The 23,937-nt window shown below is 36.8% G+C and overlaps 3 protein-coding genes and 1 long non-coding RNA gene across 6 annotated transcripts in view; 2 read left to right on the top strand and 2 right to left on the bottom strand.

Moving 5' to 3' along the window:
* Positions 1–23,937, bottom strand: part of ppt1 (palmitoyl-protein thioesterase 1 (ceroid-lipofuscinosis, neuronal 1, infantile)) — a 356,601-nt gene that overhangs the window by 156,601 nt on the left and 176,063 nt on the right. The window lies entirely within an intron of this gene.
* On the top strand, positions 908–13,427 carry matn1 (matrilin 1). 3 transcript variants are annotated; one of them, XM_077195841.1, is made up of 8 exons: positions 908–1,093; positions 4,363–4,709; positions 7,480–7,702; positions 9,065–9,193; positions 10,699–11,103; positions 11,192–11,344; positions 11,433–11,510; positions 12,806–13,427. In XM_077195841.1, exons 1-8 carry the CDS (start codon positions 1,012–1,014, stop codon positions 12,853–12,855), a joined length of 1,467 nt encoding a protein of 488 aa, XP_077051956.1. In that variant the 5' UTR covers positions 908–1,011; the 3' UTR covers positions 12,856–13,427. The 3 variants fall into 3 exon arrangements, with proteins under 3 accessions (XP_077051956.1, XP_077051955.1, XP_077051957.1); XM_077195840.1 differs by having other exon boundaries at positions 11,430–11,510; XM_077195842.1 differs by lacking the exon at positions 9,065–9,193 and having other exon boundaries at positions 949–1,093; positions 11,430–11,510.
* On the bottom strand, positions 7,253–15,181 carry LOC143702263 (uncharacterized). The gene is made up of 3 exons (XR_013190414.1): positions 15,042–15,181; positions 12,930–13,004; positions 7,253–7,945 (listed from the first exon to the last, which is right to left on the bottom strand). It is a non-coding gene; the product is annotated as an uncharacterized LOC143702263 (long non-coding RNA).
* sesn2 (sestrin 2) lies at positions 15,102–23,045 on the top strand. The gene is made up of 10 exons (XM_077195839.1): positions 15,102–15,286; positions 16,046–16,108; positions 16,695–16,883; positions 18,169–18,351; positions 19,836–20,048; positions 20,149–20,290; positions 20,593–20,705; positions 21,540–21,730; positions 21,934–22,078; positions 22,484–23,045. Exons 1-10 carry the CDS (start codon positions 15,116–15,118, stop codon positions 22,568–22,570), a joined length of 1,497 nt encoding a protein of 498 aa, XP_077051954.1. The 5' UTR covers positions 15,102–15,115; the 3' UTR covers positions 22,571–23,045.

Genomic DNA, 23,937 nt, shown 5'->3' with positions numbered 1-23,937 from the left:
AATGTGGGCGGGGCTTGATTTTGTCCGTGGGGAATTGATTGTGGTTTGCTATTGGTCGATCTCGTTTGAGTGACAGGTTGCCCTGCCCTCATCATCAGAGAAGAGAAGGGAGGGGAAGTTATTTTGGTTAAAGATTACGAGACACATTCATTTAATAAAAAAGAAATAATGATGTGCACAGATAAATTATTTATAATAAATACTGCAATGTCTCATAATAAATGACATGTTGTATTTGCACTCTAAAAAATGCTGGGTGCAAAAAAATGCAAAACCCAAATTTGGTTCAAATATGGACAAACCCAGGTGTTGGGTTACATTTTTTATTACATTTTTAACCCAATGTTTGAGTTTGGGATAAAACAACCCAAAATTGTGTTAAAACAACCAAGCATTTTTTAGAGTGAATTGGCTTGTGGTCAGCACCTCTAATAAAAAAACCTTTTAGAAATGGCATATCACACTCAATATTATTCAAATTTAGTCTCAGACACACATGCTCACGTGTAATACTCGTATTTCCCAGCAGGCACACTAAACACGGCATGGTGTGTATAGTAGAAAAACACAGACATACACGTACACACAGTCAGAACAGGGCCGTCTGTGTTGGATCAAGAACGGAGGCTTCCCGCATGATTCCTGTGCATAAATTCCTGCGTGTGTGAGATTAATTTGAGAGGAAAAGTGCCCAGAAAAGACAGATTCATCTTAATGTTTATTTGAGTTCAACCTCAAGTTAGAGACCCCTCCTAGGGCTCCGAATGAACACGCTTTCTCTTAGACAAACACATACACAGATCAAGGTGTGTTTGTCTTTCCTACCCAAACTCTAGGTTTTTCGGGACAGGTATCCCCCTCCTCCCAAAACAGACGGGTCTGAGGGCGGGTCTCCAAACTTAAGTGTGTATCTGTGAATATGTGTGTTGATAACCTGCACGTTTCTCTGGCTGTGAATCATTCTGTCTCTGGTAGTCGAGCAGGTCATTAGGACTCACGCCGTATTACAGTATGACGTTGCTGGGGTTTGTGATGCTGCTATGCATCCTGGGAGCTCGAGCCACCGTGGATCTGAGAAATGCTGCTGCTATGGGTAAGAAAATAGCATCATTAACAGATCCATCAATGTCATTCATTTATCACTGGATGCTGACAGTGCCAACAGGATTAATGTTTTACGGTTAAATGCTGTAATGAAGAGCAAACTTCATCCCAAGAAAATGCTCAGTATTTTAGTCTTGCTTTCAAGTACACCCATCTAAAAATTCTTAAATCACGACACATTTACTTGAGAAGCAAAGTGATTTAAGATGTGAAGTCTTACACTCTTGTTGGTGTAAGCCTAAAATAATCAAATAAATATCTGCCAGAGGGGTCCGAAAAATAAACTTACAGTGATTCAAAGGGAAAACAAGATTATATCAAGTTTTTCAGTAAACAAGACTTAACATCTGCAGTCATTTTGCTTCTCAAGTAAATGCATCTTGATTTAAGAATGTTTAGATATTTATACTGGAAAACCAGACCAAATAATAATATTTTTTTGCAGTGAGTTTATACATCCGCTCCCTAATCAGTCAGTTTAGCTGTTTAGGTAGTGCTCAGTGCTGGTTGTCCTGCATGTTGAACAACCTGATAACCAGACAAAATAGCAAATAATACACGTCAATCAGCATCGACTTTTATACTGGAAAACCAGACAAAAAAAGAATATTTTTTTGCAGTGAGTTTATATATCAGTATATATATATATATATATATATATATATATATATATATATATATATATATGAGTATATACGTCAATCAGCATTGGCTTTTTTGCTGAACCAAGCAGTTTTCCTGGTTTAAGCCGGTTAAGAAGCGTTGACACAAGCATTATCACATCTGTAGAAAGACTGAAGTGCTAAAAATGTATTTAAATTTGCCTATATTTTTGTTTTACACAACAGTTTGGATGGTAGAGTTCAATGTTAAGCAAACTTGTGACCTTGAAACAGCATGTCCTGTGAAGCCTTCATTTTCTCCATCTAGCATTTTTTCTCATTTCAAAGTCTGTGAAGAATTACATTATCTCCTCCAGTGCTTTTCTGTGTTTTAAAGCTGCGCCTAGTATTTAATTGTCAGTTTAATTTTCGCAGGTCTAGGTGTTAAAAACTAAGAGAGATGCTTCAATCAAGTAGGTAATTAGGGTTATGTTTCCAGTGGTTGTACACAACTTGTATGTCCTCAAGGAAAATGTGTTTTTTAAGGTTTTAAATGTCTACATTTGTACACAAAGAGGCCCTGTATTGCGTGTGCGTGCATGCGTGTGTGTGTGTGTGTGTAAATCTGCGCGTGCATGCATACCTGAGGCTGAATGTATAATCAATGGGAGTTATTATGAGAACGGCAAACACTGTACATTTATTGAGCTACATTCAGACTGTCTGGCTTTTCACTCTCACTTTTTTTTTCACACACCCCAATTTGTACACTGTTAAACAGGTTTAAAAAAAAAAAGAATACTTTTATTCAGCAAGGACGCATTCAAAAATGACAATAAAGACATTTATAATGTAAAGATTTCTATTTCAAATAAATGCTGTTCTTTTGAACTTTCTATTTCTCAAAGAATCCTGTAAAAATGTATCGCGGATTCCGCTAAAATAAGAAGGAGCACGACTTTTTTCAACATTGATAATAATGTGAAATGTTTCTTGAGCATCAAATCAGCATTTTAGGATTATTTCTGAAGGATCATGTGACACTATTTTCTGATACAATGTTGAGGAGTCCTGAAAAATGTGTTATGAAAGTAATTTGAGGAAGATGAAAACTGATGGTTCTATGGTTTTAATGATTACCTTCTATAAAATTTTAAAAGCTTGAGTTGAAGTCAGTGGTGTTGAAATGTCTTGTAAACTACTTCTCTTCTAAATAAATAATAGGCCTTGCGGGAGAGTTCAATCACTTACATGACTTAAAGTCCCCCTGTGGTGAAATCAAGCTTTTAATGTTGTTTATATGTCTATGTGGTGTTTTTAATGTGCTTTAAGACAAACAATGTTCAAATTCATAAGTCAACACCATTGTTATAGTATTTTACCACAGTATTTTATCCTTAAAACTGCAGTAAACCAAAGACTGTCTCGAAATCGCTGGTGTTTCTGACGTCACAAACTACCATGTAACCAATCAGATCAACGTGTGATCGTCAGCGAGTGGATCTCTGAGCTGAGTGCGTGAGTGGAGGCGGGGCTCATTTGCATATTCATCGAACCACATACTAAATGAGGCAAGGGTGTAGAATTACATTCAAGCTATTTTAACGCATGAATGAATATTTGTCAAGGAAAAAACTTTTATATATGTAATTTTGGTGATCAAAGGTGAGTTTTAAAGGATAAAATTATTGACTACAGGGAGACTTTAATATTTAGACTGTATGATTCAATCGGGTTTGTAACCAGTGAGGTCGTACAGGGAATATTATCTCCACATCACATGCACGCATCATGTTAATGTCAATCGATTCTCTCTCAGTGTTTAATGATCAAGAATGCAGTAAATAAGTGTGTGTAATTGTTCGGAGAGTTTCTCTGTTGTCGTGAATAAACCTTCATTTCATCAGGAGGGGTGAGGAAAGATTTTAGCATACTGAACACTTCAGAAGTGTTAAGGCAGTTATAGTGTATACTTAGACGGGACGCCGTCCCCACAGGTTAGACATTTTATTTCTTCTAAAAATACCTCAATTTAGATCAGTTTGAAAAAAATTCTACCACAGTACATTCACCATCTTAATAAGACACTCTTAGAAGGAAAGGTTTTATATGGAACCTAAAGTTTTTATATATATATTTTAAAAAAACATACTGCGTTAGATTAAACTGAGAAGGGTCATAGCACTTGCATTGTTCTCATATGTAAGTCGCTTTGGATAAAAGCGTCTGCTAAATGAATAAATGTCAATGGGTTCTGTCAGGTGCTTCATATATAAAACCTTTTAAGGGGTTCCCATCATGTGGTCATTATGGATTTAGATTTGATTAATTAATTAATTTAGTTTTAATTCATTTGATGAAATGTTATGCATTAAACAGTTCATAAACATTCTTTATCACTAGAAAAAATGAAAAGAAAAAAACCTGTTAAAAATTAAGATATTATGCAATCATTTAAGACATTTCTCCTTATATTGAACATTTAAAATTGAGTCAAGAACCCTATAGGGTTCTATATAGAAATCCATTGAGCCTTTTTTTTGCCATCATCAATAAATAGCAAAATGTCAAGTAAATAATTTGTGTCTAGCCTTTCTGGGGTCTAAACATATTGAATTCGATCGATCTCACATGTCTGTTCTTTCACTCTTTCCAGCTGCAGGCTTGTGTGACACCAAGCCCACTGATATAGTGTTCATCATCGACAGCTCTCGAAGTGTCCGGCCCTCTGAGTTTGAGCAGGTCAAGGTCTTCCTGACCAAAGTGATCAACGGTTTGAACGTCAGCGCTGATGCTACTCGCGTGGGTGTCGTAAACTACGCCAGCCGGGTGAAGAACGAGGTCTCTCTGAAGTCCCACAAAACCAAGGCTGCGCTTGTCAAGGCAGTGTCCAAGATCGAGCCCCTGTCCACCGGGACCATGACAGGCCTGGCCATCCAGTTCGCCATGAACGTGGCCTTCAGCGAAGCCGAGGGAGCGCGCAAATCCCCCGACATCAGCAAGGTCAGAGTCCTACACTCTTATAAATATTGGGATCTATGGTTCCATGAAGAACCTTTGACATCATTGGAACCTTTCAAATGCACTAAAGGCACTTTATGTTTGGAAAAAGGTCTTTTAAGAACTTTTCACTAAGGGTGCTATAAAGGGATAGTTCACCCAAAAATGAAAATTCTTTCAGTAATTACTCTCCCTCATGTTGTTCCAACCCCGTATACCTTCGTTCATCTTCGGAACACGAATTAAGATATTTTTGATGAAATCTGAGAGCTGGATCACTCCTCCATACTAGTCCATAGGCTTCTTCAGGGATTGAAACTTGCCAGCCCCGAAAAGTCATTAAAGACATCGTTAAAATAGTCCAAGTGACTACAGTGGCTCAATCTTAAGTTTATCAAGCAACGAGAATACTTTTTGTGCGCCAAAACGAAAAACAGTAACGACTTTATTTCAACTATTCATTTCCTTCTCTGTGGGCCTCGAGTCAGTTAGCGTAGTGTGATAGCGTAATGGTACGTCACACGTAGGCTCACTATTGGCCGACGCTGGTCATGTGTGTGATGCGTGTGACGTACAACAGAAGCACTACGCTGTTAAACTAGTGAACTGACTCGAGGCCCACAGAGAAGGAAATTAATAGTTGAAATAAAGTCGTTACTGTTTTTCGTTTTGGCGCACAAAAAGTATTCTCGTCGCTTGATAAACTTAAGATTGAGCCACTGTAGTCACTTGGACTATTTTAACGATGTCTTTAATGACTTTTCGGGGCTGGCAAGTTTCAATCCCTGAAGAAGCCTATGGACTAGTATGGAGGAGTGATCCAGCTCTCAGATTTAATCATAAATATCTTAATTCGTGTTCCGAAGATGAACGAAGGTCTTACGGGGTTGGAACAACATGAGGGAGAGTAATTACTGACAGAATTTTCATTTTTGGGTGAACTATCCCTTTAACACTAGGCTGTGTTTGAAATCGCCCCCTATACCATCATTCACTATTCCCTACATTAGTCCACTTGAAGGAGTGAAACGTAGCAAACTGTCAGTTTCATTAGTAATGAAAAGATTTATCTTGAACTCTGTCATGAAACTATGTATAAACCTTAATTAAAAAATTTAATAATCAAGTAAAAAGGAATTTATACCAGTATAATATTACACTGTAGTCACATTGGACCAGTGGTTTGGAAAATGGATGTATGGATGATTCAGCGGAATCTTCTGACGAGACGTGGTAATTCATTCGGCACGACACTCACAGTGCATTATGGGTATTCTCTTGCCGTTGAGCATATATCAGTTGTACACTCGTTCGTTATTGCGGTGCATTGTGGGATTGAATGAGTGCACTCGAAAACGTCCGCTATGGTTTCTTACACCACTACAAATGGCTGTCTCCTCAAATAGTGCCCTGTTTAAGTGTATAGTGGCGATTTCGGACACAGTGGGACTTTTTGTACACACCTGTGTTCAATTGAAGTCAGAGTTTGGTTCGTAAATGATATGAACACTGTTTTCCGAACTCGGATGGCAACCTGCGAACATCACCCAAATACGTTTGCTGCTGATATGAATGTAATCGTACGAAATCATGGAAGTGAAATGCTACTGATGACGTATGATTTGATAAAACTGTGTGTTTGTGTGTGTTCTCACTCATTTTCCTGACTAGCGTGACTGACGCAGAGAGAATGTATATCTCACCTTCAACAGAAATGGACTCTCACGTTCTTTAGAACATTTGTAATTAATTTGCGGCAAATTAACACAAGTGCCGCTGCGTGCTGATGCGTTGGAAACAAAAGCAAAAGTTTAAAAAAAAATGTCTGAAAACAAAACCAGGTTCACAAACAATATGTTCACCATGGTCCATTTGGTGAACGTGATTTCACCAAGTACCACATGCAAGTACCTGGAACAACTTTCAGATCAACCAATCAGATTTGAGGGACAAGTTTACAGTTTATGTCAAGTTTAGGCTTACAACCAGGGTGAGGTGCTTCAACATCAGTGTTATTCACCTATCATTTCCCTCTGACTTTAGGGAAAAGTTATGGGTAGGGTTAGGTTTAGGGGGAGGGATAGGGTAAGGACTAAATTTTGGGACAGGAATGTTATTCCAGGATCAACAAAATATGTTGATCCAGGAACATGTCTTACCTGGCAAAATCACGGTGACCGGTCCATTTAGGCAGCCTACATAATAAAAAGCATGAACTATCTATAAAATCTTAGTAAGATATGTCAACATTTGAACCACTTATTTATTTCCCACATTTGTATCGTTAGGCATAGTTGAGGAAGTTAAAAACCCCAAAGCTACATTTTAAAGTGTAATCTGGCTTTTTCTCAACAAAAAAAAATCCACTCACCACCACTCAATGAATTTTGGGATAGGCTAGGCTGTGAACTCGTCCTGCGACTGTGACTCATTCGGTCTTCAAAAGCAGCCTTAGAAGGATGCAGCCTCTGAATTAGGACACAGCTAATGTGAAGGGGAAGCAATTGAACTTTGGTTCGGACAAAGCAAAGTCAATGGCATCGCTGTGAAAACTCCTTTTTGAAACCTTTATTTTTAAGAGTGTAGTAATCTCATAAAACCCCCATATTGGCATCATTAACAGCATTAATCCTCTTTGGCAACATGCATCTTACATTAAGTAACCCACAATGGAGGAATTAGGCCCAAACGAACATCTGAATCTACCATTAATTAAGAATATCTCCAGTTTTAGATCATTTTATTAAAAAATGTCATTAATAAACATTTGCAGGTGGCAATTATTGTGACTGACGGCAGACCGCAGGACAACATCCGTGACATTGCAGTGAGGGCGCGTGAGGCCGGCATTGAGATATTTGCCATCGGAGTGGGCCGTGTGGAAATGACCACGCTCAGGCAAATGGCCAGCGAGCCTCTGGATGATCACGTGGACTACGTGGAGAGCTACAGCCTCATTGAGAAGCTCACCAAGAAGTTCCAGGAGGCCTTCTGTAGTAAGTGAGAGGACATGGGGAAGGGAATAGAGGTTTGGAGACTGTCCTCACCCTGGCCAGCGATAGTAAAGGTGTATATACGAGGGCATGTTATCATTAATCTCACTCCAGAAGTAGATCTCCACCCTGTGCTTGATGCTCCACTGCACTCGGTTCTCCGGGCGAGGAAGTAAAAGCATGTGTATTCATCACTGATGTGATCGTAGTCGCTGCAGTGCAGTGGTTCTCAGCTTTGGTGGTACACTGGAAAAAAGATTTTCTTACTCAGTGTTTGTCTTGTTTTCCAATACAAATATCTACACCTTTGAAATGTTTACTTGAGAGGCAAGATGACATAAGAAATGAAGGGCCAGATTTACTAAACAGGGCAAATTAGCGTGAGACCGTAATCCCATAAAAGCACTGATGGGAGTTGAAAGTTCTGCGGATGATCTATTGACAATGTGCTAATTAAAGGACACAGACGCAGCAGCTCATTTACATAATGACCAATAGAATAATTTACATAATGACCAACACAATAATTTGCATAATGACCAACACAATCTACCAAGCGCAAAATGGATTAAGACATGCTTTTTTTTTGGCGTTAATTAATGCTGAAAAAAAACAGTAAACTGACTACAGGAAACCTTAGTAAATTATGTTGCGGGATTTATTTGAATTCTCTCATCCTATAAATTTTGCAGGGAAACTCCTACAAATGCATTTGCAATTAGGTCAGCTGCAAAAATAACCGTGTTATTTTTTTTTTTTTGCTCATGTATTTGGTAAATCCTGACAATAGTTTTTTTTAACACCAAAAGAAGGTTTTGCGTTATCGCAAGCTGTTAGTGATTCTGTCCCTAAGTCTTGTTTACTGAAAAAAACATCTGTCAGTGAAGTAGGATAAAAGTTTTTTTTTTCACTGGCAGATATTTTTTCTTATTTTAGGCATAAATTCTTAATTTTCATCACATTTTCAGAAAACAAGAGACTTAACATCTTAAGTTATTTTGCTTCTCAAGTATAAATGTATCTTGATTTAAGAATTTTTTGATTTTTGTAATGGAAAACAAGACATAATTTTTTGCTTCGAAATTGAAAAGGTTGAGAACCAATGCGGTAGAAAGTCAGAGAAACAGCCGCCTGAGAAAACAACATTGAGACAAATGCCAAATCTTTTACTTTCTGCTGTCCTCAAGTGCCTGAGTCTCTGACATATTTCTGTGTGTTTTAAAGATTTGCTGTACGTTTCACATGCAGCGGATTGTTAAAACGCATTGATTTTCTTGAGTTCCCACTTTCACATAGAGTAATTCTCTCCTCGCTAACCCTTCCTTCCCCCACCCGGTGTGTGTGTGTGTGTTACATTCATGGTAGAGCCGTTTTCTGACCTATGCGAGACAGGCGATCATGACTGTGAGCACATTTGCATCAGCACACCCGGATCTTTCAAGTGCGCCTGCAGAGAGGGTCACACACTCACGGGCGACGGCCGGACATGCAGCAGTGAGTATGTGTGAATGTTGGGTAAGAGTCAAAGACATGAGCAAAAGACTCCATATACATGTGCAGATTTTGATGTATATAAAACCCCTGCGTTAAAGAGGAATCAGAATCTTATTAGCCAAGAGACATTTACTAACCAACACACACTCACTCTAAATGGACAAATCATGTCACTAAATGGCCCATTTATCATATGACTTCAGTTACCACGATGGTTTTAAGCTTGTTAATGTGACCCTCAAACATGGCAACATCATTGTCCTATAAAATATAACACTCTTATATATTTTCATAAATTATTATTATTCATAAGTTATTATAAAACAAGAAATGCAAAGAGTGCAACTGGGGTAAAAATCTTCGTATCCTGGTGCTCTTTGGATAAGAGATAGTTAAACTTAAGAAACATATATATATGTTAGGGTTCGGCCAAGGCCTTATAAGGCCAAGGCACTCGAGAATTAATAAAATGTTAAAAGCCTTTAAATAAATTTTAATTTAATTATTTTTTACATTTTCATAATCCTCAAGACCCATTTATTATGTGTGAGAAAAGAAATTATAAAAGATTATTATAAAAAATTATCCAAAAATATATAATTGTCACTATACTGAGTTTTTGGAAATATTATTTGGAAAATATTTACTTTGTTTTAAGTTGATATCTTTTTATATGTTAGATGTATAAACATTAGAGACACTCAGTTATGTTTTAAGATTATGTCCTTGATTATGTGCAAGGACGATTTTTACGAAAATATTAGGGATGCACAATATATCGGCCACCATATCGATATCGGCCGATATATGTTCATTTTTAAAGTTATTGTTATCAGCCCGATAAGAAAATTTGGACGATATATTAAAGCCGTTAAATAATGCATTATTTCCTTCAGCTGAGACACTTCAGACGCACACTGTTCAACATGATGGTTTTGAATTGCTTGAAATATGATTGGAATCACTTCAAAAAGGAAAATACAGTTAAGTGCAACGAGCAGGATTAATAAAAAGTGTAATATGTCACGCCTGTCATATAAGCAACAAAAAATTATAATGAGAACATTATAATTGTATGCTTGCGACATGGCTTTTGATGGTGAAATGTTTGGTTCAGGCTCTAAAAAATTATATAAAAATTCAGATTTTGATTTATCGGCTAATATATTGGCTATCAGCTTTCAAATATAAAGAATTATCGGTTATCGGTATCGGACAAAATGTTTATAACGGTGCAACTCTAGAAAATATATGCAATTATTTTTTTACTGTTTAAATCAATGGCCATCAATAGAATAATCACAATTAATCCCATGCCTTCCCTCTATAGAAAAGAGAAACTAAAAATGATTCAGTAATAATAATAGATCTCATAATAGATATATAAACTTTGAGAGTCCTAAATTTATTTAGTAAATTTTGGTAAATAATTTTTTTTTTTATTTGCAGCCCCCTGTTTAGTTTGGAAACCCCGTTCAACAAACACTTTATCTCTCTTATCTCAGATTGCAGTAACGCAGCCACAGATGTGGTCTTCTTGATCGACGGGTCCAAGAGTGTGAGACCAGAGAACTTCGAGCTGGTCAAGAAATGGATCAACTTGATCATCGACAAACTGGACGTGTCAGAAACCAACGCTCATGTGGGACTGGTGCAGTATTCCAGCTCTGTGAAGCAGGAGTTTCCTCTGGGACGCCACAACAACAAAAAGGCCCTCAAAGAAGCTGTGAAAAAGATGGGTTATATGGAGAGGGGAACCATGACTGGCCTGGCCCTCAATTACATGGTGGACACCAGCTTCACTCCTAACCAGGGCTCCAGACCTGGAGTGCCAAAGGTCGGTATTGTCTTCACTGATGGCAGGTCGCAAGACGACATTACAGTCGCCGCCAAGAAGGCCAAGGAGAACGGTTAGGGGAAAAAATGTACACACAGAAATGCAATGCAAAGTGCAATGTGTATGAGTGTTTTTTTACAGTGCATTGTGTGCGTGTTTAGGCTTTGTAATGTTTGCTGTGGGCGTTGGCAATGCAGTTGAGGACGAGCTGAAAACGATCGCCTCTAGCCCCGTCGCTGACCATTACTTCTACACAGCTGACTTCAAAACCATGAACCAAATTGCCAAGAAACTGCAAATCAATGTTTGTCAAGGTAAGTTAAAAAAAAAAAAAAAAAATAAGCATTGAAACTAGCATTTCATCAATTGAATTTGTTTTTGCTGTCCTATTACTTACAGTAGAAGATCCCTGTGAATGTAATTCCCTTGTCAAGTTCCAGAAAAAGGTTGAGGAGGCACTACAGGCATTAACAAAGAAATATATCCTTTCCTAAACAGTGTTCGGGTTCAGAGCTCATTCCACATCTGCCATGCTGAAAATATACACTATACTAATTCCTATTACGCTCAATATTGACTTAGATAATGCCACTGAATGCTGTATTGTACATTAGCTGAATGTGTCATCTCTATCTTTTGAGGTAAGATGTGCCTTTTTAAAAAGGTTTTGAGATGAAACACATTTGGACTCGCTGTATGATAATTAAAATCAAAAGAAATTAGGGATGCACAATATACTGGTACCTGATTGGTTAATGGGAGATATTGGATATTTCTATTGGGTTTACAGGATATATACAGTGCTGGTCAGAATTATTTGCCTCCTTGGTAAATATGATCAAAGATTGCTGTAAAAAATTAATCTGCATTGTTAATCCTTTTGATATTTTTTTTTTTTTTAAATAGCAAAACTCTAACCTTTCATTGAAGTAAAAGAATTGAAAGTGGGGGGATAATCACATTATGAAATAAATGTTTTTCTCCAAAACACATTGGGAACAATTATTTTCCCCCTTTTATTAAATACTTTTTGCATTGTTATCTTGCTGTTCTCTTGGAAAATATCTTGTTAGCTGTTATCTTGGAAAAAGGAGGTTGCAAAACGTATTTAATAAAAGGGGCAAATAATTGTTCCCAATGTGTTTTGGAGAAAAAAAAATATTTCATAATATGATTATCCCCCCACACTTTCATTTCTTTTACTTCAATGAAAGGTTAGATTTTTGCCAATTTTTTAAATAAAATATCAAAAGGATTAACAATGCAGATTTATTTTTTACAGCCATCTTTGATCATATTTACCAAGGGAGCAAATAATTCTGACCAGCACTGTATATAGGTCGATATTGAAAACTGAATTGTGCATGCTCATTTTCACCTATTTGTACTTTTCTTTTTCATCATATAATCACAAAACAATATTTCTTTAAAACAATAAATATTTTAAAAATAATAAAAAAATAACAATACATGTTATAATATATAAAATATATATATAAAACTAAAAAATAATACAAAAAATAATTTAATAACACTGTTAAATATAATATTTAGCAAATACATGTTAATTGTTTAAACGAAATAGTATATCATTTAACATATTGTATTGTAAATGTCATATATAAAATAATTATCGGCTTATCCGCAATGACCAAATTTTTGTTATTGTTGCATCTCTAAAATAAATGTGATAGCCATAAATGCATAAAGCATCAGAAATGTTTAGAGCTGGTTAGGATGGTACTATTGCATCATTTCCTTGACAAAAGCATCACTGGACGCTGTGACGAAAAGGATCGCTACCCTAGAGAACAAGATAGTTTGAGAAGGAGCCAACCTCTAATTCTTACACTAACATCCCTTTCTTTTCTTGTAAAAATGTCTCCTGTGACCTCTGACCTTGATGCTTAAGATCCACTCCATTTCTTTCTGCCTCTTTGCCTTCATCACTATATTGTCCATGGGGATGGAGCACTGAATAAAAGCAAAAGGTGTCAGTTTTCAAACAACCTTCAACAAAACCCTGTAAACTTGACTTATAAAACCTGAGAAGATCTTCATGTACAACATGGACGATAAAGTCTTCCCAGTGGGGAGGTGGTTTGTCTATTAAATCATACTGTCTTTCTTCTTCTTTCTCAAACACATTCTTTCAGATTCTGCCCCGAAAGTATTATTTTATAAGGAATATATATGTAATGGTAATTTAATATAAGTTTTGACTTGAAATGTGTGAATGCTTGATTATTTTCTCAGATAAAACACTCCATGAAGCACACACATACACAGACACAACACACACACACACACGTAACTCAAGGGCAAACATTCACAGACTCTGCAAGTGCTAAACATGCTGCTTGTGATGATTCAATAAAATCCCATTTTGTGTCTGTGTTTTTGTTTGTTGTGTCCTTGTTTTTGTGTCTGTCGAACAGAGGCGTGTTAGGCTTCATTGCTTCAATACAAGGTTACATAAGAGAAAATGTTCTGTGTAATTATTAGGAGCCCCGGGTACAGAGGGATGTAAAGTGCAAGCATTAGGGTCTGTGTGCATGTATAGCAGCTGTAGTCATGTAACATCAGCGGTAATGAAAGGTTGTAAATGAAGTGAATGAGGCGTTCTCTTTCTAACTACAGAGCCTTCATTATCTGATTTTTCTTCAGATGCCAATTTTAATGTTGGATATACAACAAAGTATTTAATGAATGTGTAGTATAAATGTAATCCGGACGTACTAGATTCGCCATGTTGTCATTGTCATGTGACCTACCAGCATCAGTTGCATGACTGCCATTCATAAGGTTAAGTGGGTTAAATTACTGGAGAAGTCCAGTCTTTTGTTTTCAACAGAAGAAAGGTACAGGTTCGGAACAATATAAGGGTGAGTAAATGATAACAGAATTTTCATTTTTGAGTAAACAATCCCTTTAAGAACTAGTTTGACCAACTAGCAATTACCCAAGGGGTAATTATAGTTATTTTTCTAATTTTAATTAGACCAATCTATCAATTTATGTTAAAGGTTGGAACAGTATTGATGAAAAAAATTAGATGACTAACTTTTAAAAATAGTCTAAGCAGTTTATGCAACCGGCCACTGTTAAACCAGCCACATTAAGATCATTAGGATGTGTGAATTTTCGTTTCAAGGCGACTTTAAGTTGACATGGAAAGCTTATCCAGGGTTTGTTTCTTGACCAAGATGGTCTACCAGCTTGGACCAGTTTATTATTTAAACCCCCGGTTTTCACAGACAAAGTTTAAGGCTTGTCCCAGGCTAAAAAGCATGTTTGAGCTGTTTTAACTGTAGGTAACTTGCACTGTGACATATCTCAAAATATCAGTAAAGTTGTATCTAAGGCACGTTTATAAAAGCTACTTAAATGACCTAATTGAGGTTGAATTAAGGCCTAATCCTGGCTTAATCTAAGGCCTTTCTGTGAAACCTAAAGCTACCTGTCAAATAAATGCTTATTTAATTACAGTAGACCAGCAGAGGCCAGTCGCCTAAACATAGCCACTATGTTGTTAAGACTGTCTTACTAGTATGACCAACAAACGGTTAGTCAAGGGGCGACCAGTCTTGCTTTTTAGTATCAAATTAGACCAAAACTACGTTTATATAGGCATCTTTGCCGAGTTAAGGCTCTAAGGCGGCCCTGTGTCTGCTCACAATTCTGTGTAAATGCACAAATTGTGATTTTATGCCTTCAGATTTTGTGTCTGTGCCTCTTTTTTCTGTGTAAAGTTGCCATATGTCACTGACTTAAAACAGTTATTAATAGTTTAAAGGGACAAAAATTGATGACTAACTTTTAAGAAGTAGACTAGTCTTAACAGTTTAATGCAGCCTGATCTAAGTTAACCTGCTAATGTTTTTTTTTTTTTTAAAGAACTGCGCTTTCTTTGGGGTTTTGGAAAAATATATTTCCATGCATACCCTTTCATTTAACGTTAATCAGTAATGAACTCAGGACTTACAGTGTTATACTTTAACCGAAACCTACCCGGTTACAGCAGGAGCCCGCGGAGCTCGGATCTCCGTTACCGGCGGGTTGCGTCATGTTGCGCCGGAGAGGTGATGCAAGAGTCCGGCGCTGTGTGTTCACGTACGCCACGCCTCCTCCCTATGCTGTTTCCTGCTTTCCACAACAGGCATAATGAAGTCATAGAGCACAAACCCTGCGAGACTCTTCTTCATCAATATTCTGTTCAACCTGGACTTATGAACACCTATATTCGTCCGATGAAGGTGAGCTCATTTAGCCGCCGGTCTGACCGAATCACTATGTCTGTGTCGGCGTCTAGTGTCTGCATTATAAGGCACACTTATAAAGTTTCTAGTCGATACTCTGACTAAAAGGTCCATTTGAAACAGCGATGTCAATTTCGTGAAACAATTGTTCGTTTGAGTGAAACTGTTCAACCGGTCGAATTATTTATGTAGGCTATGAATCGGACTGAATCGGTTTCGTGTCAATGATTTACTGACTCACTGAACCCAGAACCGTTTCATTTGGACTTGACAATTTCCGTTTGACTGATGAGGCGAAAAGAACGCTGAATATAAAATTTTTTTTGATAAAACTTATGTGAAATATGTTTAAGACTTGATTGGCTGACAGTTTAGTCAACAAGGAACCGAGTTGATTTTAATAAACCACACAATGACGCAAAGAACCACTGAATCGTTTTAAATGTTCTTTGAAATTAATAGTTCGAATGAACCGATTTGTGCAAATGACTCGCACCCATTTAGTCGTTAGTAAGCTGTTTTTATCATACTGGGCTGCGTTTCCCAAAAGCATCGTAAGCTTAATTGTTCTACGATCAACCTAGAATAACGATGCTTTTGGGAAACGCAGCCTAGGAATGATAGCTTGGTGCCAGTTGTATGAAAATGCACTAATATCTCTTTGATAAAAGAAGGCTTATATTTTATACATTTTAAGTAGACAACAGAGAGCCTTATATTTATTAAATCTCTATTGTCTCTCTTTCTTTTTCTCAGGAGGAATCAGACATACCCCAGGCGTTGCCCTTGGAGCCCAGTGCCTTTATCCCAATTGAAGAGGTGCATGTTGTTGTTGTTTTTAACATCCTTGTTTTTGAGTTTATGGTATTTGTCTTTACCTCCAACAAATTCTGATCTCTTTTTTAAAATCTGGGTTTTCCAAACTGGGGTTTGTGAGGGAATTGCAAGGATTTATTGGGTTTATGAAAAGCTAATAATTTAATCATAAATTAGAATCAAAATAACAATCAAACACACTAATATATATATATATATATATATATATATATATATATATATATATATATATATATATATATTATTTGTTTTTCTGCATGCATGACATACACGAGAGAACCGTGAACATGCACATCAATAAAACATAAACATTCAATAAATAAATTTTTACCTAAAGTATTTGTCAATAGTGTAGCAATTTATGAAACACTTCTCACACTGAAGTCACTTTCAAACCAAGCAGCTTTATCTGTTGGTCTGCATGGCGAATTTGAATGACCAACTTGTACATGAACAAAATCTATTTTGCCCTCGGGTGAAATTTCGCACGTACATGTGACCGCCCCTTTAGATGATAGATGATATTGTTGTCAGTGTTTACAGATCACTGAATATCTGTATGTTTCAGATTCTGGAGGAAGGGGCTGCACAGGAAGTGAGGTCAGAGGCTTCGTTGTCAGAGGGACGTGCCGATCATATCATCATGACGATGGGACTACATCCCACCTACTTAACCTGTTTCCTGCGCACCCAGCATGCTTTGCTCCAGCTGGATGGCCCACTTCCTTTGTCATGGAGACATTTTATAATCATCTTGGTGAGGGAGGAGGTTTATATTTTTGTTTGATGCCTTTTTAAAAGTTAGATTGCAAGTTTTAAATAGGGATGAACAATATATATCGGTATTGGCCGATATATGTAAATTTTTTATGTTATCGTTATCAGCCCGATAAGAAAATTTGGCCGATATATATTAAAGCCGATGAATAAAGGATTACTTCCTTCAACTGAGACACTTCAAATGTGCACTGTTCACCATGATGGTTTTGAACTGCTTGAAATATGATTGGAATCACAAAACAAAACAAAAATTACAGTTATGTGCTATCATATAGGCTACATAAGATCATAATGAGAACAGTATATAATTGTGTGCTTGGGACATGGCTTTTAATGGTAAAACTTTCGTTTTTGTAATCAGGCTCTCAAAAATTATATGAAAATTTGGATTTAGATTTATCTGGCAATATATTGGTTATCAGCTTTCAAATATAAAGAATTGTCGATTATCGGTATCTGCCAAAATTTTCATATCGGTGCATCCCTACATTTAAATATGCACAAATGGGTATGTAAGGAATAAATGACGACGGGTTGTTGAATTTTTAGGAAAATAATGCACAACCAAGGCGGTAATGCGTGGAGTGGGCGTTACTTTTTGAGAATGCATTATTTTTCAATAATTCAATGACCTGGAGTCAATTATTCCGGTAGTGCAGTTATTAATGCAGTTATTAGAGAGAGAGAGAGATTAAGTGTGTGTGAATTACCTGAGTCTGTGAGTCTCTCAACATTGTTCGGCAGCATCGTCTCTACTAATAGCTAATAAGTTTATCTGCTCCAAGAACAGCGCTGTTAGTACATCACTAGTGAGAAATGTCTTATAGCTTATAAGTTGATTTAGTGATAAAATCGCCAGAGCAGCGCTAACAACACATTTCTGTGCGAGTGTGTGTCCGTACTGTGTGTGTGTGCATTTGAGCTGGAGAGAGCAGGAGAGAGTATGTGCTTTCCTTACATAATAAAATGTAGTTTTGTCGCAAAAAACATTGCCGTTTTTATCCTAGTGTTTATTATATATATTTGCTTGGTCAGTGTCATTGTGGGTTTTGGTTTTTTGTTGTTGTAGGCTGTAAGGACTTTTGAAATAACTGAAATCTTTTGGCGAAGTGATATGAAACTTGCCTGGAACTACTTTAGCTGTGCATTTCCTTGAATATAATTGCACACCGTATAACATTCGTCAACCAATCAGATTTAAGCATTCAACAGCCCCGTAGTATAAGTGTTTATAATATACTCAACAGTAATTGTCTTTGCAGGCGTCTGCACGTCACCAGTGCTCGTATTTAGTTCAGCACCACAGCTCTGCTTTTCTGCTGGCTGGTGGAGATGAGTCCTGGCTTAGAGGACTTGACTGTGCACCACCTAAAATACAGCACCTGCAGACTCTCAACAAACTGCTGGCACACAGACCCTGGATCATCACGCAGGAACACATACAGGTAAAACGCATAGATCATCAGGGTTGGGGAGGCCACTTTGAGGAGGAAATTGGGAGAAGAACCATTTAATGTTAATGTAATTCCTAGTTAATCAATACAAAGTTCTGTCATGAAACTCTAGATGGCGGAGGCCAATAGGTCCTTAAAGGGACAATGTGTAGTTTTTTAGGTATTTTATTATCGAAAATCAATATTTTTATTCATAAATATGTCCTCAATGGTGTACAGATACCTCTGCCAATTATCTGACTTATCCTCGTAAACGAAGAATTTATTATCTTTAGATACATGTGACGGGTAGGTCCACAGAGGCTTCCATATCGTTCCGCCATCTTGAATAACTATAATAGCAGAGAGGGACAAAAAGTACTAGGCCAATGCGTTTTCACAACGCGTTTTCGTTCAGAGCCAGCGTCACGTGACTGAAAGCAGCAGAAACGGAGGAGCAGAGCAGTGAGTGGCGCTTCACGGCCCCGGCAAGTTTAAAAGCCTGTATTGCACTATTATTAATCATACTGTAACATTTGTTTGTTGGTTGTGTCAAGTTGCAGTTTGTTTGAAATAACAAACCTGTTCACCTGAAGGAAAACTCAACGAAGTGCTATAAGAAGACATCCTGTCATAGCTTTTTGCTACATAACAGCTACCGTAGATGCAACACACATTTCAAATAGCGAGGCACTGGAGAGCACAATTTGTTTGAATGCAAAATACAATTTCACCGCTAGATGGGAGAAATTCCTACACAATGTTCTTTTTAAAGGGATAGTTCACCTAAAAATTACAATTCTGTCATTAATTACTCACACTCATGTCGTTCCAAACCTGTAGACTTTCGTTCATCTTCAGAATACAAATAAAAATCTGAGAGCTTTCTGTCTTTCCATTTACAGCTACGCAACTACTACTGTGACGCTTCAAAATGTTCATAAAAAAATCGTAAAACGAATGCATATGAATTATGCGGTTTAGTACAAATTTTCTGAAGAGACTCGATCGCTTTATATGATATACAGATTAAATTTAGTCTTATGAAGTATAAAACTGAGACATGGACATGTACAGCACAATGTAGTTGACTCATTTTGGCACAAAAGGAATCTCATAGGAGTAAATGAGTAAAAGTAGTGATGCTACTGGCGTAACTACATTTTAGCAGCACAGCTATAATTGTATTTAATAACAATAATTTATTTAGTGATAAAATGTTAAATTATTAAATTTTTCTTCAGATATTATTGTGCACCTTCATTTTAGTGAATTAATTCACAGATTTGTTTTGCCAAATAATTCTCTCAGATAAATACCGTAACCAAGTTTAGTCTTTTGTTCTTCCCTCATATTTAAAATACTTAAAACATATTAAATATTATCCCTCATATTTTGATGGTAGGGTCATTAAAAACAAACATGCCCTGCGGACGTCACTTTTGGACACGGTTGTAGTCATTGTTTTTAAAAAAAAAGCTCTTGTATATTGACAGGAGTTAGTTTGTCCTGGTGCAGAGGCTCGATGGTCTCTGGCAGAACTGATTCAGGCGGTTGTCCTGATGAGCCATGCCCACTCTCTGGCCTCGTTTGTGTGGGGTTGTGGGATTCTCCCCGAGCCTGAGCCGTCAGGAGATCCGTCGCTCCAGCCGTGTTCGCCCACAGAGTCCTGTTGTTCTGCCCGAGACAAGGCCAGAAACCAGCAAGAGGTATTGAAATCATGACCGCTGTATCAAGTTAAAGATAAGATTCAGTTAGTTTTTCAGGTAAACCTCTTTCATGTGTGTGTGTTTATGTGTCTGTGCGCAGTGGTCTGAGGCTGTGAACGAGGTTAAGCTTTTGATGGAGAAGATGATGAAGGTTCGGCAGCAAGGTGAAGAGTTTACTCAGGAGGAGATGGTTACTCGCTTTGAAAGAGAAAGGACAGAGAGTTTGCTGGAACCTGCTGATGGTATGAACACACTCGCATACAAATAATTCAATACTCTTCTACTGGGTCAAAATAGTCTTCTGTTGTAGCTTATGCACATGATCATTCACATGGGAAGTTGAATAATTACAGTACATCCCATAAATATAATGGGCACCAAGTGAAATTTTGGGCTTTCTCAAGCTATTTTATAACATTCAAATCAATGCATTTTTCCTCCTAGATGAACATGCTTTATTATGAATGTGACACACAGAAGCACAAGTTTCCGCTCCATCTTTTTGTGCTTCGTTTTTCTTCACTCTCTGATCTGTGTTTTACAGTTCAGCGCTCCGTTCTTCCTGATTGTGTCTCGCAGTTCGTTGTGGATGCAGATTTTATTTACCAGGATTTTAGTCCTAGGGGAGTGCAGGCCCCTCCAACCATGAGAGCTCAGGTTCAGTACCATATATATATATATATATATATATATATATTTCTCACACACAGTTTCAAAGATTTACTTTTTTGCTGAAATATATAATGTGAATTATAACTAGTGTTATTTTAGTATTATTTATATAATATTATAGTATTTAATTTTTGAATTAGCTTTTGTTTTTATGTTTTCTTGGTTTCAATTTTGTAGTTTTGTTATGACTTTTTCCTTTTTATTAGTCTTTGTTTGTTTAAAAAAAATCTATTTAGCTTTAATTTATTTTTGTTTCAGTTTAAGGTTTATATTTTCAGTTTCATTTTAGTTTGAGTCACTTAGTTCTGCGCCTTTACCTTTTTTGTTTGTTTTGAAAATATAAACCTAAAACTGAAAAAAACTAAAAAGCTATATTCTAGAAATAGTTTAGTTTAAGTTTTAATAATTTTGTTATATGCTTTTGCCTTTTTTGTTACTTTTTTTAAATATTCTATTATTTAGCTTTAAATTATTATTTCAGTTTTAGTTTATATTTTCAGTTTCATTTTAGTTTAAGTTTTAGTACTTTTTTGTCTTTATTATTCTGTTTGTTTTTTAGCTTTAATTTTTTTTTTCAGTTTTAGTTATATATTTTCAGTTTCATTTTAGTTCATTTTGTATGTGCTTTTGCCTTTTTATTACTTTTTCTTTGTTTTTAGAATGGGTTAGGGTTAGTTTTAGTAATTTTAGTACTTTAGCTTAAACTTGTTTATATCAATTACTTGTTTAAAATTTCATCTCTCAATTTAATAGTTTTTGATTTAGTTAGCAATAACAACACTGGTTTCATGATGTTGATCTTTGTGTATGATTCTGCAGGACTATTCGTGGGAAGATCACGGCTTCTCTCTTATGAACAGGCTGTATGGGGAGATGGCACAGCTTCTAGATGAGAAATTTCAGGTGGTGTGCGCGCTCACGTATAACACCATGGCCATGCACTCGCACGTGGACACTTCTACACTCCGGAAAGCCATCTGGAATTATATTCAGTGTATTTACGGCATCAGGTCAGTCATGCGCGCATCATAACCATGAAACGACCATATAACATTCAGCCTGTATGGGACAAAAGTGAATCAGGGTTACGTTTATATAAGAAGAAAAAATAGTCCTTGCCATAAAGACTGCACATTATCAGGGAAAAGGTAGTCATAAAATGCAATAATTTTGGTTGTTAAAATTGTTCTAATGTCAATGTTTACATACACAGGTATGATGACTACAATTATGGGGAGGTCAACCAGCTGTTGGAACGCAGTTTAAAAGTGTATGTGAAGACAGTGGCTTGTCACCCGGAGAAAACCACACCAAGAATGTACTTCTCCTTTTGGAGGCAGTTCCGGCACTCAGAAAAGGTACAAGATGTGTAAGGCTTCTTGTTGATGGTAGTGTCAAGTGTGTCCATAAAGTTTCATTTCAACTGAAATATGTGTGCTTGCTCTCTTGGCTGTTTTCTGAATAGTTTTGGTGTGATGTGTTAGTGGCCTCTAGTGGTTCTCTTCAGTGTTAAACTTTTTCTGATGGTTGTGTCAGACTGAAAGCTCCTTTTAAAAATAAAATCAGATGTCCATAAATGTTCAATTGCGGCTGGTGACTTGCTTAGTTAATCTTGTTATGGTTTAATTAGTTTCAGTATGAGTTTCATAACAATAATAGTCACTTTTTTTCCTGAACTTCACAAATGGGTTTATCAGTTAAGGGTAGTACGAATGCATGTATGTTACTTGTTATGTGTAATTTGTGTTGATCTCTTTATGCAGGTCCATGTGAACCTGTTACTGATGGAGGCGCGACTGCAGGCAGCTTTACTTTATGCTCTCAGAGCAATTACACGCTACATGACCTAATGCGAGCATTAAAACAAGGGATGACCTGCACACGCGATTATGCTCTGATTATAGCATGTGTTGACACAAATTGCACACAATCACACTTTAAAGCACAAAGGCTCAAGAGCTGTTTTGTTTCATTTTCTCTTGTCTTATTTTTGGCTTCTATGGGCTGGTTGATCATCTGCTACTGGATCATGATCGAATTTAGGAGGCAGAGAATTTTGCACACGTCTTATGATGAGGAAATTGCCTCATTGTGGTCTTTTTCTTATACTGTGAATGTGTCTTTGCCCTGCTGCAGTATTCTCTTCATTGTGTTTTCTGTGTGTGTTTTGATAAATGTTTATGTAGGTTTGACACTAAGAACGGCCTGTTTCTCTCTCAGATTGAGAGCTGATTTATAGTGCGCAAAACTGGATGAAAAGAAAAACTTTGTTGTTGGGTGTTATTTGTGCATTTTTTATGTATAATAAAATATTTTACTATGACATTCCTGTTTTGATTCATGTGCATAAAGTAAATTGCTCACACATGCTCTTTTGCCATATTTCACATGAGTTTTTAAGCAGTAGATGCATGATAAATGAAGAGCCTATAAATATGCTTGATAAACTATCTAACATCAAAAATAGTTTACTTTAACATTATTGGGAATTGTAATCGTATAGGCTACATTGTTTTTTATTCAACCCTGGTTTCACAGGCAAGTCCCAGCCAAAAATGCATGTTTGAGCTGTTTTAACTGAAAGCATATCTTAAAACATGTCATGTCAGTGCCATTGTTTTCTCTAAAAATTCTTTCATTGACTCTCCCTCAAGTTGTTCCAAACTGGTTTACATTTCTTTCTTCTGCTGAACACAAAAGAAGATATTTTGAAGTGTTTCTTTTGTGTAAAGCAGAAGAAAGAAATGTAAACAGGTTTGGAACAACGTAAGGATGAGTAAATGATGGCAGAACTTACTAGATCTTTAACACCTTATGTCATTTGCTAAAGCCACGAGCCAGACAGAACTGCACTACCACGAAACAGACACTAGCCGTCGGTAAAAGACAAGAAACGTTTTCCGGTTGCAACTTAACGCGGGTAACTGAGTGACAGTAGCCTACTGTTTACAACACAACACAACACAACTAATTATATTTTATTATAACTGAATATTTTATCACATTAATATGTCTACTGCAGTAAATTCCCAACGACTTTTTTCTCTCTCAGAACAAAACTAAAACTAGTAGTTCCACAAAACAGACTAAATTGTCACCGGAGGTTGTCGATGCGAGACAAGTCATGATACTTTAACGCCTCCCTATTTAGGTGTTAAAGCCTCAGTAGTGTGAGAAGCATAAATATCATTTTCCAGCACAGCTTTGATAAAGATGT

Source organism: Siphateles boraxobius, unplaced genomic scaffold, assembly GCF_051911475.1.
Source record: "Siphateles boraxobius isolate OS27281-9 unplaced genomic scaffold, OSU_SipBor_1 35, whole genome shotgun sequence".
In the NCBI taxonomy this organism is placed as follows: Eukaryota; Metazoa; Chordata; class Actinopteri; order Cypriniformes; family Leuciscidae; genus Siphateles; species Siphateles boraxobius.
Note: the sequence above shows the minus strand (reverse complement) of the source record. Positions and strands in the feature narration are given on the sequence as shown.